Source organism: Lissotriton vulgaris, chromosome 6 (genome assembly GCF_964263255.1).
Source record: "Lissotriton vulgaris chromosome 6, aLisVul1.2, whole genome shotgun sequence".
In the NCBI taxonomy this organism is placed as follows: Eukaryota; Metazoa; Chordata; class Amphibia; order Caudata; family Salamandridae; genus Lissotriton; species Lissotriton vulgaris.
Window position 1 is genome coordinate 719,356,008 of NC_141694.1, and position 14,510 is coordinate 719,370,517.

At 44.3% G+C, this 14,510-nt stretch overlaps 1 protein-coding gene across 1 annotated transcript in view; it reads left to right on the forward strand.

The window, feature by feature from the left end:
• The window catches only part of PREP (prolyl endopeptidase), a 721,276-nt gene that overhangs the window by 371,135 nt on the left and 335,631 nt on the right, over positions 1-14,510 (forward strand). Inside the window, exon 8 of the mRNA XM_086926706.1 lies at positions 3,689-3,880. Coding sequence (XP_086782832.1) covers positions 3,689-3,880 — 192 coding nt within the window. The remainder of the gene's footprint in view (positions 1-3,688; positions 3,881-14,510) is intronic.

The following is a 14,510-nucleotide window of genomic DNA, read 5'->3' on the forward strand; positions in this document are numbered from 1 at the left end:
AAGCGATTTCAGCATTATACTCCTACTCGCTGCTTGAGGTCATCAGGCGCTAATTTTATCTCTGAACCCCGAATCAAATTAAAATCAAAAGGTGGAAAGACCTTTTCATTCCTTGCTGTTAGGGCATGGAATAGCCTCCCCCCTAATCTTAGGCTTGCCCCCTCAGAAAGCTTTTTCAGGAAAGCCCTGAAGACGTGGATTTACCCTCAATCTGACTCCTCAGTTCTCGCAGCTATCTGATTCATGCTATCCAAGTAGATCTGCTGTAGGTGCAGCGCCAAGATGCTCCTTCCGGAGCGATAGTAGCGCTTTACAAAAAAAACACAAATATCAAATATCAAATATCAAATATACTCAGACGTGAGTCCCTAGCTCATTGCACCATCAGGATTCAAGCAAGCCGGGCGATGACGGCTGAAATGCCAGAAACCGGTCCCCGGTAGCTTGTCTCCTTTCTGGTGAAGAATTGGCTTGGTAGTTTGGTCCGCCCTGTTCCCATCATGCACTGGGACAGGAACAGACTAATTTGCATGTAGCCAGGTTCTGAGCTGGGATGGTGCAGTGAGCTAAAAAACTGTGATGGATCAAGCCCTGATCTCTTGACTGGGTAGAAGTATTCTGCATGATTCAGAAACTCTGTCCATCACCTTTTCCAAAATTGATTTTATCCACACTAAGTGTGGGAGGGTATACTCAGACCTGAGTCCCTAGCTCATTGCACCATCAGGATTCAAGCAAGCCGGGCCGATGACGGCTGAAATGCCAGAAACCGGTCCCCGGTAGCTTGTCTCCTTTCTGGTGAAGAATTGGCTTGGTAGTTTGGTCCGCCCTGTTCCCATCATGCACTGGGACAGGAACAGACTAATTTGCATGTAGCCAGGTTCTGAGCTGGGATGGTGCAGTGAGCTAAAAAACGGTGATGGATCAAGCCCTGATCTCTTGACTGGGTAGGAGTATTCTGCATCATTCAGAAACTCTGTCCATCACCTTTTCCAAAATTGATTTTATCCACACTAAGTGTGGAAGGATATACTCAGACGTGAGTCCCTAGCTCATTGCACCATCAGGATTCAAGCAAGCCGGGCCGATGACGGCTGAAATGCCAGAAACCGGTCCCCGGTAGCTTGTCTCCTTTCTGGTGAAGAATTGGCTTGGTAGTTTGGTCCGCCCTGTTCCCATCATGCACTGGGACAGGAACAGACTAATTTGCATGAGGCCAGGTTCTGAGCTGGGATGGTGCAGTGCGCTAAAAAACGGTGATGGATCAAGCCCTGATCTCTTGACTGGGTAGGAGTATTCTGCATCATTCAGAAACTCTGTCCATCACCTTTTCCAAAATTGATCATGGAAGATGCACCAGGAAAGAATTCACACTGCTGCCGGGCGCACCTGCCATTCCTAAGAAGATCTTACAGATCGTAGTGGCTCGATTTGATATATTCGAACCCATATTGTGGGGCGGCTTCTTGTAATAATCTTGAATCTTATTGTGAATACACTAGAAATCTTGGATTATTTCACCTTGTTTATATAGACCTGACGAAGTTCATTTAATAGGAACAAAACCCTTTGGCTGATACCTAATCGCTTGTTTTGTTTTACAAAGAAGAATAAAAGAAACTTAAAGGACTTGCTTAAAAGATTGTGACTTCTTTCCTGGTGCACCTTCCATGATCTAATACCTACTTGTCTGGATTCCAGTGGAGCCCAACTGCGGCGGGTTCCGAAGGCAAAATGTACAGGACTCTTATAATTGTGTTACAGGGATTGATGTGCTGAACCTGTGGTCAGCCGCGTTTTGGAGTTTTTTTGTATTCAAATGTGGATTTGTCTTGTGGCAGTTGTGCAAAATTCGGCGGTACCTTGAACAGAATAGGCAACGGCTGCTAAATGCAACAGCGGAGGCCTGTGGAGGCTGTGGCTCAGGGTCATGATGCCAGCTTTTTATGGCCTGAGTAGGTTGACAAGTAGAGGATAGATACATTCTCAGTGAATTTGTATTATTCATCAGCCATTCTCAGTACCGCGCCTTCTTAGATTATCAGTCGCTGTAGGTTGCATCATTGAATGTGAGAACCGTCTTCTTATACTCAGGATCTTTTTGCCCCTGAACCTAGGAGGAGTTACGCTGGTGTTTGGACTTTATCGCTCTTGGCAGCTCAGCTCTGGAACTGTCTTGCCCACAATCTCAAATTAGTGGAAAAACTGATCTTGCCTGTGTTCTGCAGCCGAAAAGATGGTGTATCAGATGCCTACGGAAATGGGAAAAGGTCTGGGGCCCAGTGGTTGGCATAGAGGGGCTACTGATGATTCATTTTGGGGAGGGATAACGAGGTTTGGTTGTGGTACCATCATGAGATTTATTAATAATGTTTCAAGATAATCGTACTGGGGAGAGGAATATTATCTACTCATCGGCAACCAATCTATCGGTAAAAGCCATATATTGTAATGTTCTATTCCTACTGTTAATCATTTTCTAACTAATTAGTGTTTGTGTGCAGCTGAGCGTATGTTAAATGAAAAGAATTAAAAATATTTTTATTTTCTAAATTGACTCGTGCTTTTGTTAATTTGACTGTATTCTTAGGTTCAGCGCTAGGGCTTCAGTGCTGCTTAGGTGATAGTTGCACTTTTACTTTTTATTGTGAAAAACTCTGGAAGAGGAAATGCTGGTCAGCTAATAAAGTGTAAAAGGATCATTTTTATAAAAAAATCAAAATGTGTAAGCGGCCAGAGTGGAACGTTGGGAGCTGGCATTCCAATTGGAATGATACCTTTGCTGACCCTATCCAAGTCCTGCTCCAGAAGACTTATGCCGCTGACAGTTCCTTAGATGTGCTGGTAAGCCCTGCCCCGTTGGCCTCTGGTGTGGTACCACTCATTTTCTTATTTTAACCCCTGCTTGTTTCAGTCCTAACTGTTTCAGCCTTGCAGTCTACCTCCCCTCACTTCATTGAAGGTGAACAGCAGTCAGATTAAAACCCCAGAAGAGTACATTTGTGACTGTTAGCCGTTTGATACGATTGCTTTCACGTTTCATGAAGAGAAGGGGTGGAGCTTGTATAGCACCTTACATTTTGCAGAGGTGCAGGGAGAAAAACAGGAACAGCACGCTGAAAAAGAAAATATGCTTTTGGTCTGAATTGCTTTCTGGAGCGAACATTCTTTGTGGTTCCCAGTGAGATGGCCTCCTATCGGGGTGCTAAGAGCCTTATTGCCTGCATCTTCCAGGGTGGTAACGTTAAGGACTCTTCCCTGTTATTCACCCTTGCCTGTAGCTCGCGCCAGTCGCAGTAGGGCATGAAGTTAACAGCTGTCATTGCCCACAGCTTTGTGAAATAAAATAAAAAAGTTTGTGCTGGATTAATTCACCTGTTTAACTGGATCATCCTAGAATAGGATATGTTAAGTATACTGCCATGCATGGGACGACACAGAACTTTGCAAAAGAAATGTGCTGTGAATGAAAATCCAATCTTGAAAAAATTGTGGTTGTGTATTGTTAAAATACTGCAGAATTGCTAGTCTTGCAATTTGAGACTTTCTATGAATTCCTTGCTAGTTGGAAGATATGACTGTCCTTCACCAATGCAGTGTTTGCACTTTTCAGAACTCACCAGACCAAATGGTTACAGCTCCACGAAGTGCCTCCAAAGATTTGAAAATTGATGCTTTTGTATTCCAGGAATTCTCCCGTGGGTGAAGCTGATTGACAACTTTGATGCTGAATATGAGTACACTACTAACGAGGGCACAGTGTTCACTTTTAAGACCAACTCTTCGGCACCAAATTATCGATTGATCAACATCGATTTGAATGACCCAGAGGAATCTAAGTGGAGAGTTCTAGTTCCAGAGCATGAGAAAGATGTGTTGGGTAACAATTTTAATTTTTTTGTTCATATGTAGCTTTAACTGGCTGATTGTCCTCTATGAACATGGCACTACTTTGATTTTGCTTACTACTGATGAGTAAGGTGTAATTTCAAATTTGGCTAGTCTAGTCACTACAGCGATTGTTTTTGTATTAACTTGTCAGTTGGTACCTCATGCTGCCAACCAACACCACTCTAGCATTATATTCTATTTGAGATAGTTTGGAACCAAATATATAGGTAGAGAACACAAACAATAGGAATCACTCATTTGTAAAGCTCGGTTTTTAAGGACTTTTCTTGTAAATTAAAATTTTTGAAGATATTAAGAAGAGCACTCAGATATAGAACACTTTTGCTGCTAGCCTGCCCCAACCCCCCCCCCCCCCATCCCCCAAAAACCCCAATGCTAAGATTGCTATTTGGGGGTAGTTTGAGCTTAAGCCACCATAACTTTTTGTCCACATAAGCTATTCATGGCAAATTTGCGTCCTTTTTTTCCCATCGTTGTGGGGATGCTAAAGGTACCCAGGGTTTGTGAATTACCCTGAAAGGGACCAAGAAAATAGCCAAAATATAGCTAACATTTGAGTTTTGGGGGGAAAATAGGAACAAAGTTTTCTGGATAAAAGTGTCTGCTTTTTTCAAAAAAATGTCATCAACAATGGTTGATGTGCTACATTCACCATCTTTCCAGTTTTCAGAAACATGCAGAGCTGAATCGAAAAAATCTAATTTTTCACCACAGTTTTGGTATTTTTCAAAGAGGTAACCCATTTTCCTATTTTGTTGTGCTTTCAACCCACCTCCACTTTGTGATGCAAGCCAGTGTGAAACCCATGGGTGATTCAGGAATGCTACATATATGTCAAAAGTAGACAAAATTCCAAGTTCAGCAGGGGGTCATATGTATGGATCCTGCAAGGTTTTCCCAAAGAAACTAACTGTTGAAATAAATAAAAATAAAAATAAGTAAGAAAAACAGCCATTTGTGACAATGTTTTAATCTGCAACTTTTTGTGAGAGACGATTTACAAAACCAATGTACCATTACGTTTGCTTTTTGTTGAGGGGATATATAGAGTTTGTAGGTTCTCTAGAAGCTAGAGGTACCCAGTGCCAACCACTGAGGCAGAGTACAATGTTTTTTCAATGTGTACTGCGTATATAGGTAAATTAATTTGCTGAAATATGTAGCGTGATAAATAGGTAGCAAGGTAGCCTATGTATTACTGAAATGGGCACAAGATAAGGAGTTTAGGAGCAGTAGTTATTTGTTTATCTCTGAATTTGTGGGTACCTGTACATGCATATGATTTAGAGGGAAGTTTTCAAAATATTCTTTCTTATACACCAGCTTGCATTTGAAAGGCACAAGTGCAACAAAATCGGAATACTATTCTATGCTCCCACATGCCTTCTGATAAAAATGGTTGCTCAGATGTGTGGGGAGGCTTAGTGCCAGCAATAGGAAATGGCCCAAAACGCAATGTGGGTACATCACACTTTTCCACTCAAAACTGACCTGTTTTTTGCAAAGTGGATTGCTGTGGATTTTGGACCCTAGCTCAGCTGGCACTTGGGGAAACCTAGCAAGCCTGTGCATTGTTGAAAACTAGACATCTAGGGGAATCCAGGATGGGATGTCTTGTCTAGCTCTCACCAGGTTGTCTTGCCCAGAATCCCTTGCAAACTTCAAACTTTGACTGTAAAAACAAATTTTTCTCACATTTGTGTGATGGAACGTTCTATAATCTGTGGGCTGGCACAAACTTCCTTCCACTCAGAGTTCACCTAACCCTTTTGATAAAAATGGTACCTCACTTGTGTGGGTAGGGCTAATGCCTGCAACAGGAAATAGCCCATAATGCAACATGGATGCATTATATTTTTCCACTCAAAACGTACCTATTTTTTGCAAAGTGGGTAGCTGTGGATTTTGGACTCTGGCTCAGCCGACACCTCGGGAAACATCAAAATTTGACTGAAACATATTTTCCTCACTTTTCTGTGATGGAAAGTTCTGAAATCCGCAGGGAACCACAAATTTCTTACCTCCTAATATTTCCCCGCTTGTCCCGATAATAAGGTTATCCCACTTTGGGGCAGGGCCTAGTGCAAGCATCAAACGGAGCGACTCTCATTGGCCCTGGTTTGATTTGTGCCTGTCGGGAGTACTGGACCAAGTCACACAAGCAGTATAGCATTTTTATCAGGACATGTGGGGAAACACTGGGTGGTAGGAATTTTGTGGATTCCATCTAATTCCGAAAGTTAATATCACAGAAATGCAAGGCAAATGTGCAATTTTAGCAACATTTGAGGTTTGCAGGGCATTGTAGGTAAAGAAAAGAAATTATGGAATCCACATAAGACATACCACCCTGGACTCCCCCGGATGTCTAGTTTTAAGAAATGTCTGGGTTTGGTAGGTTTTCCCAGGTGGCAGCTGACTTGAGCCCAAAAAGTGCAGCCATTCAGCATAGAAGTAGGACGATATTGGGACTGAACCCAACTCTTATAAATATGTATAAAAAAATCCCTTCTTACCAAAAAGAGACAAATGCTTTAGTCCCTATAGGGGCACAAAGACTGTTAGGGTCATATTGGAGGTAAAGGCTAGGTTCAATGTGTGGATGGGTGTTCAGCCACCCCCACACCTTGTACATATATAAAAAAAACTCTCAGGTGTCTAAGGGGCTTTCAATCCCACCCCCCCTTCCCCCTCCCCTCAACGTAGCAGATTGGAGTAAAGACTGCTTATCTGCCTGCCTCTGGGAGGTTGGTGGGTGGCAGAAAGACTGTTGCAGGCCATTTGAGGGTTTGAGTTAGGGACAATGCCTTCACAGGGTGCCCCACCCATTTCTCCACAAAAAATCATCCCTGGGGGCTAGTAGGCTTTCTGCACCCATGGAGGCAGATTGGGCATGTGGGGGCTAGACCTGAAGCCTGAAAGGGACGCCCCCACCCATTTTGCCTTTAAAAATGAATCCCTGATGTCTATTGGGCTTTCTGCCCCAGCACTGGCAGATTGTACTTTAGAGTCTCCAGTAGGGTGGCCAATTAGCAGTGGCCAGTGATGCTTATGAAGTAGAATTGCTTCTGGCAGGATGAATTTTTGTGCCTAACTCGTTAAGACATTGGAATCCTGGATCCCGGTGGCATTGCACTTCTAAAACTGTTTCCTAATGGTGTTTTGTTTGAGGGTGATCCTCTGCTGGTCTTTCAGGGCAGGTGAGATGTTAACATTCATTATTTCCCCAAAGTGTCAAGAAGCGGTCCTGAATGAACGCAGGTTGTGTATCTACCTTCATTTATGTACCTTTATGAACGGCCTGGCCATAAGGCACGCCATCACTCCAGTCTGGATTCATTGTATCTCAATTTTAATTCCTATCTTAGTTAATAATGGAGAATGTGGATTAGAGTGGAAGCTAGATGAAATTAATATTGTAGAATCTTTGTGACTTATTAACCTTGTTTCATAACCACAGTTGTAACTGGTGGTTTAGATAAACAGTCTCTGTCCAGACTATTCCCTAGCCTAATCCCACCACACTGTATCTCCACATAGATACATATACAAGTATTCGATTATACACATTGTTTTTGTACATATGTAAATACCTTAACCATCAATTCACAGGCACATAGTTAAGAAAAGTTTCCAGCGCCTGTGAGAAGCATTCTGTGAAAGTGAGGTAAGAAATACGTTGTGAAAGACAGCGCACTCTCAAACACGTCACTCCCACAATGCACGAAGAGTACAAAAAGTCCAAGATGGTCATTTAAAGTTTGGCGCGATGGGAGAACCACTGTTAACCCCTTCCGTGATCGTGTCGGCCAACACGAGCACTACCTTCTGGGTGCTGCGCACGACCGTTGGAAGACGCAGTTGCGCCCACTCCGTAGAACGCCTGCACCGGGGCCAAATGTCCGCCGCGGTAAACGGGGTAATTGTTGGTTCTCCCACCCCTTCTATTTCACCGTCCCGCTACGTCATTTACTGGTGGGAGAATCTGACTGATGGCAAGTGGAGCTTCAGCTGACGGTCGGGTAAAGAAAGGGATCGGTTACTCACGAGGTCGACGCCTTTCAAGCATTACTAAGTTTGCCCTGTGACGGACTGTCCTCCTGCTGCTCATTTTCTATGCCTAGGTTTGCCACGCAGCACAGGGGGAAAAACAATGGCTTCCCGAATAGTGTTCTTCAGACCATTGCTTTTCTTGTTTTCATAAAACTCCTTGATAAAATCTTTTATTCGTTTGAAAAAGATAAAAATATGTAGATCAGACAAAAAGCATGCCACCGGCTTGTGTCTCTTTTCTGTTGAATGTTGGCAGAAATATTTTCAACAAAAACAGACAGTGGCAACTGAAAATAAGGCATCTGCCACCACAACAGCTTTGGATAGATAGAAAAAGCTTTATTCGAGTTAGTACACTCATAAAAGCACACACATGTAAATACATACATTTCTTAAAACTTCAAACATTCTATAACAATAAATTTATAATTAAAAATGCATACTACATAGCATAAAAATTGTTATCAATTAGAATTTAAAATAGCTTTTTCATGATATGCGGAAACTAAATGCATGTTACAATATAGAAACCTCCGCGTTACGGACCATTCCCGAGTTTATACAATAAAAAACTGATACCATACACATTAGCCGCATTTTAAAGTTAAAATTCATATATATCTCCCAGTTGTTGTCTGCAAGGATAAATCATACATAGGAAAATGTAACATTCAGAACACATTAGAGGATAAAGCCCTCCTTCTTATGGACCAAGCCCACCCCAAATATTTAGCAGTTCCAACTACGATTGACATTTCAGTGGAGGAACAAATAATCCTCAACCCCTCAACCCCACTTTGGACACCGAGGTTCCTACAAACTGGAGCCAACCAAGATTTTCTTGGATTTGCATAAGCATCGCATAAAAAAAGAAAGTGTGCGATGCTTTCCTTAGGGGCCCCACATGACGGACAACACGAGCCACTGTTAGATCTCCATCTGGACGTCACACACCTCAAGGGGAGAGAACCTGCCCTTAACTGGAAAAATAATTTCCTGTCTAATGGAACAGTTATACTGTCCCAATACTTTTCTAGGGAAGGTCTTTGTTTAATTTCCATAAATCTACCCCCCATGGATTCCGAGGTTACGCTCCTCCAAAGTTTCTTATCTATGTGGTTCCAGTATAGTTCTTTAATACAGGATTTACTAGGGAATACTTCCCCAAGTGGGTTTTCCCATAATTTGGAGAGCCCAAGCTCAGCAAGGATATCCCTTAACTTTTTTAACCATGTGATTTTGTGAAAAACATCTGATTTGGCTAATGCTAAGAACCCCTCAGCATAGTGTCTTATTTCCACGGTTGTCCATAGCCGTCTCCAATAGAGGATAGGCCTCAGTAGGGCACGGTCACTAAGCGATCTTCTACCTAGATCCCAACCAAGCGGTATCAGTGGGGTACTTTGGGGGAGGCTAGTTATCCCTCTCACAAACCTGTTCTCAGATCTTTGAAGGGTGGTAAGACTCTCAAAGCCCCAGACTTCAGCCCCATAAAGGGTTGCGCCCAAGGCTTTTGCGTCATAAACCATGAGAACAGGTTTTATAGGCCTGGTTTTGGATTTTATTTGCTCAACCCTGAGTGCTCCAGAAATCTGCTGGTGTTTCAACACCGCCTTCTCTATGTGTCTTGACCAACCAAGTTTACTTGAGATCTCGACCCCAAGGTATGTAAAAACATTTACCAACTCTAATTTGATATTGTTCAAAGATACATTTGGTCGAGATTGACGCTTTTGCCCAAAGGCCATCAACTTGGTTTTATTTACATTAACCTCAAGACCCCGTTCTTTACAGAATGAGTCAAAAATGTTCAATGCTCGCTGGAGACCCGACGGGGTTTTGGACACGATCAAAGTGTCGTCAGCGAACATCAGAATTGGAACTCTGATGCCCGCTAACGAAGGTGCGTCAACCATTGCGTCCATCATCCTGTCTACAATGCCATTAATGAACAGGGAGAACAGCAGGGGTGCCATTGCACATCCCTGCCGGACCCCCCGCTCGACTGGGAAATTGGTGGTGGATTCCCCATTCCTCCCCCACTGGACCTTTGCGTAGTTACTTTCATGCAGACGCATTATCAGCGTAAGCAAATCAGGTGGGACCCCTATTTTGGACAGAACCTCCCACAGCGTGCACCTGGGCACCAGATCAAAGGCAGCCCTTAGATCTACAAATGCTACATAGAGGCTGCCTTTGCCCAGGAGTACAGTCCCCCACCGCAACATGGTGAAACGAAAAATTTGGTCGACCGTACTAGTTGCACGTCTGAATCCTGCCTGGAAGGGGGATAAAGCATTGTTGTCATCTACCCAGGCCATAAGTTTGTCGACCAGCATCTTCCCCACTACTTTTTGCATGGTGGGCAGCAAACTTATTGGTCTATAATTTGCCGGGAGTGACCGATCGCCTTTCTTAAAGATCGGTATTATTATTGCCCCCTTCCATATATTTGGGATTTTTGCCCCTTTCGCTAGACCGTTTCCCAACAAGGTCGCGTATTTTGCCCACTGAACCTTGTCATGTTTAAAGATATCTGAAGGGATTCCATCCAACCCAGGGGCTTTCCCTCCATGCAAACTTGCTATTACATGTTCCGCGTCCTTAGTTGAAAATAAATCACCCTTGCAAAATACCATAGGGATTGGTTCAATGGCCATTATATCCCTACTCTCAGCATACTGGGGTTTAAAATATTCTACCCACAACGCCTCATCGACATTGTTGTCAGGATTGTTGGGGGCGCCCCCTCTTCCCCATTTCACAATTTTCCAGAAAAGTCTGGAATCCTTTTGCCCTGAAGCCTCGAGTAGCTCCTCCCAGTACTCCTCATCCCACAGCTTCTTGGCCTTGCGGATACTGTCATTATAATATTTCCTAGTGGCGCTAATCGAGGCCTTGTCCCTGCTTTTGAGTGCTCTGCCCAACTCCAGTCTGGCCACCCTGCACTGTTTATTGAACCAGGTCGCCATTGTAATTGGTACTTTTCTGGTAATCTTTGAAGGCTTGGTAAAGTGTAGTTTTATCAAAGAGAAGAATGTGTCATGTATATCAGTCATTTGGACAGAGTCTGGTGTTACCGGGTCTGCTTTTGCCAAGGCCTCTATAGCATTGACTATCTCCATATTAATGGACTCCAAGGTGGACAAATTGGCCAGGACATATGGCCATCTCACCCGTCTTGAGTCATTAGCCATAACAGGTACACTCCCACTACCTGGCACTAAGTTGGTTCGTGCGGCCTTCCACCATGAGTGGGAGACACAGAGGGGGTTATGGTCACTTTCTACTCTCCCCACAATTTCCATGTCACCCACGCCACACCATAACTCAAGACTACAGATGACATAGTCAATCCTACTTTTATTATGTCCATTGTCGAATGTACAGTTACCACCTTGGTCGCTTTTTGTCCTGCCATTGAGGGCCCTCAAACCATACTCCAGACATAACGCATTCAACAACAGAATATCTTTAGTCCACCGCTTCACAGGTATGAGGTTTAGATTTGGGATGCCCCAAAGGGCATCTTCCTCTATTCCTATTGGGTATGCAGTATTTTCTAAGGGCTCAAATGTCCTATTCAAATCACCAGCCAAGATTACTCTGTTTCCAAGTGACCGGGATTCGAGGGAGGCGGATAAGACCTCTAGGGTAGCAGAATTCCCAAGACTCTTGCCCCTAGCATATATGTTATAGATGTCTATCAAGCCACCCTTTGCTACAGATAATCTCAATAATTGTATATCTTTGCAACCTAGATCAATAATTTTTACTTTGACATTAGAGTTTTGCTTGATCCAAATTGCGAGGCCTCCCATAGGTCTACCCCTGGGGCCTCTCGTAGCTGGTATACAAAAATTTAAATATCCTGGGAGATATATTGGATCGCAAGCCCACGTCTCTTGGAATAGGCACATTTCAAACCCACTTACGAAATCAATCCTGTGCTGTGACAACAATCTGGCCCCCAGCCCCGCTATATTCCATGACAAAAGTCTCTCCAGGGTATTTTCTATACAAGTCCCCTTTTCGTTAGATGCCATGGGCAAGAAATCATCCAGCTTCCCACAATCACAGTCCTTTCCTAGAACAATATTTGTACTGTTTGCATCTATTCCCTCCTTGATGCAAATAGTGATTGGAATGGCTAGTTCACCCACACAACCTGCCAGACTTGCAATGATGCTCCCATCACTCACATTCGCTACTTCAGATGTTGGGCTCATTTCAACTTCATTGTGTATCATTGTTTCAACAGGATTACTTCCCCCCACCTTTTCCCCTTCCAGATGTAATTGCTCAACTGATCTTTGTCAACATCCCCATCTCATTTGCCCCTGCCCATTCTGGTGAATAAATGCCGGTATATAGCAATTATTTGTTCTTGATATGGGAGCAGCAGTGGGGCCAGCCTCTACCCCGGTATAGAGACTGGATCTCGATAGGTCCCTACAGCCCCCTGGGTAGATGACCGGTCTGGGATAAAAGAAAGTGAGGTCCACAACCCCAATCCCACCAATGCTAATATTCCAACCAGGTCCCGTTATCAGCCCCACAACCCTTGGATCCTGGAAGTTAATTATAATACACTCACCCCCCTGCTTTTTTAGGGTATTCCCTATCCAGTTAACCCTTCTTGCCCCAATTATCAGGCCATCCACTCCCCCTGGCAGGGGTCTATTGACACGAAGCCAATGCATGGCCTTGTTTTTTAGCGTGTCATAAGTTTCTCTTTGGCCCTCCATTAACGGTGGAACATTCGTAAGTATGGCCACGTATGGGTGGGAGTCCGGGGTGAGCTGTACTGGGGGGATCCTAGTCAGCAGTTTAGTTATATGGGGTTTTGTTTGCACTTGCTCTGGGAGAACACGGCACTGTGTAAGGATGTTTTCCACTGCCACAACAGGATTAGTCCCGTTCCCGATACTAGGGGCATTCCTCGTGGGACCACCACCCATTGCTATCTGGGAGGTAGGCCCCCCCTTATTCCCGTTGCCATTACTTAAAGGGGTTTTATCCTTTCCTGGCCCTTTTGCAACAGTTTTCCCCGGTCCGGTCGGCAGAAGTGTGGCATTTTTACTAATAATGGTGGGCAGGTTTTTCACACTATCCTTACTACCCTTGTTGGTAATGTTATTGGGCTTAGTTTTCCCACAACTACTAATGATTTTGGTGGACATTAATTCAGATACATTCTTACTATTCGCCCCTTTATTTTCCTGGACAGGAGTAACACTTACAGGCGGGGATTGTAAGTCTACCAACGCGACTCCTTGGTCTTTATCAACTATCTGTGGGTGTTTCCCAATCTCACCCATTTTATTGCCAGCCTTAATTAGAGATTTAATAGAAAAAAAATTATCTAAGCTAGCTTGTTCTAGGTGGTCAAGTTGTTCAGCTAGCTTTTGCAGTCTGAGCTCTACGGGATGTAGGAGGGAACGCATTATTTTTTCCACTTCTACCAGGAAATCATGATTGGGAGATAGTTGCCCCGGCTTTGCTATGCAGGTTGAATCTACGGCTGGTACAGCCAATTTTGTAGAAGGCACCATAATTACAGGGTCCACTTCTAATTGGACTGCTATAGCCTCCCCCATTGGCATTGCTACGACATTCTTTGCAGGATCCTGACTTAAGAATGGTTTGGTACCCAGCTTCCTGTACTTTCTAACAGGTTTTTGAGGTTGTGGTTTTTTAACAGTAACTCCCCATTTCCTTTTAACACCGGGCTTAGGTTTAAGCACTTCCAAATGCACACAGGGTTTTTCCACAACTCCTTTCTCCTTAGATAATTGACTAGGTACATCAGAATGCTCAACAGATAGACTTGTTACTACAGTGACTAATGATGAGATGTCAGCTACCTCATTATGGGAGGGTAAATCAAGTAGTAGGTCCTGAGTGGCTGGTAAAACAATAGATGACAGAGGTGTAACCAACGCAGGAAAGTTCAGACCATGGTTTTTCTCAGGCGGGTTTTTCAAAAGCTCAATCGAGAGCCTACGCCCAGCTCGTCTTTCCGCCAGTGCGATCTCTTTATCAATATCCTGTGGCAAACGTTTGAAGTAGGAATCAAGGGGGCCCATGACAGCCGGCTCTGCCTCGGCCATTGGAGGCAACAGGGTAGAGGTGCTTGTTGAGCAAGCCATAGTACAGGGATCCACCCTTCAACCCCCCAATGAACGCACAAGTCACGAATCAGTTAATATATCAAGAGGTGGGTCAATACCTGGACCGTAGATGTTAATGGGGTAGCCCAGCCCGGCCTCCCTCGGCCCCGGACGGACACAGACGGTCCCGCCCTTGTCCCGGGCTTCCCCCGGCGCCCTCCCGCGCGCTCCCGCGCAGCGGGAGATCAAGGAGCTTATTATAGTATAGTACAACGTAGGTTAAGTGGTGGGAGGGGTCGGGGAGAGCGGCCCAGGTGTGGCTAGTCAGGCAGGCAGGCGGGCGCTCCTGGGATATGCAGTCCCAGTAGAGCGCGCGCACACGCTCGCAGCCCCGGCAATTCTACTTCCCTCGTTGTCCCCTTGGAAGAAGCA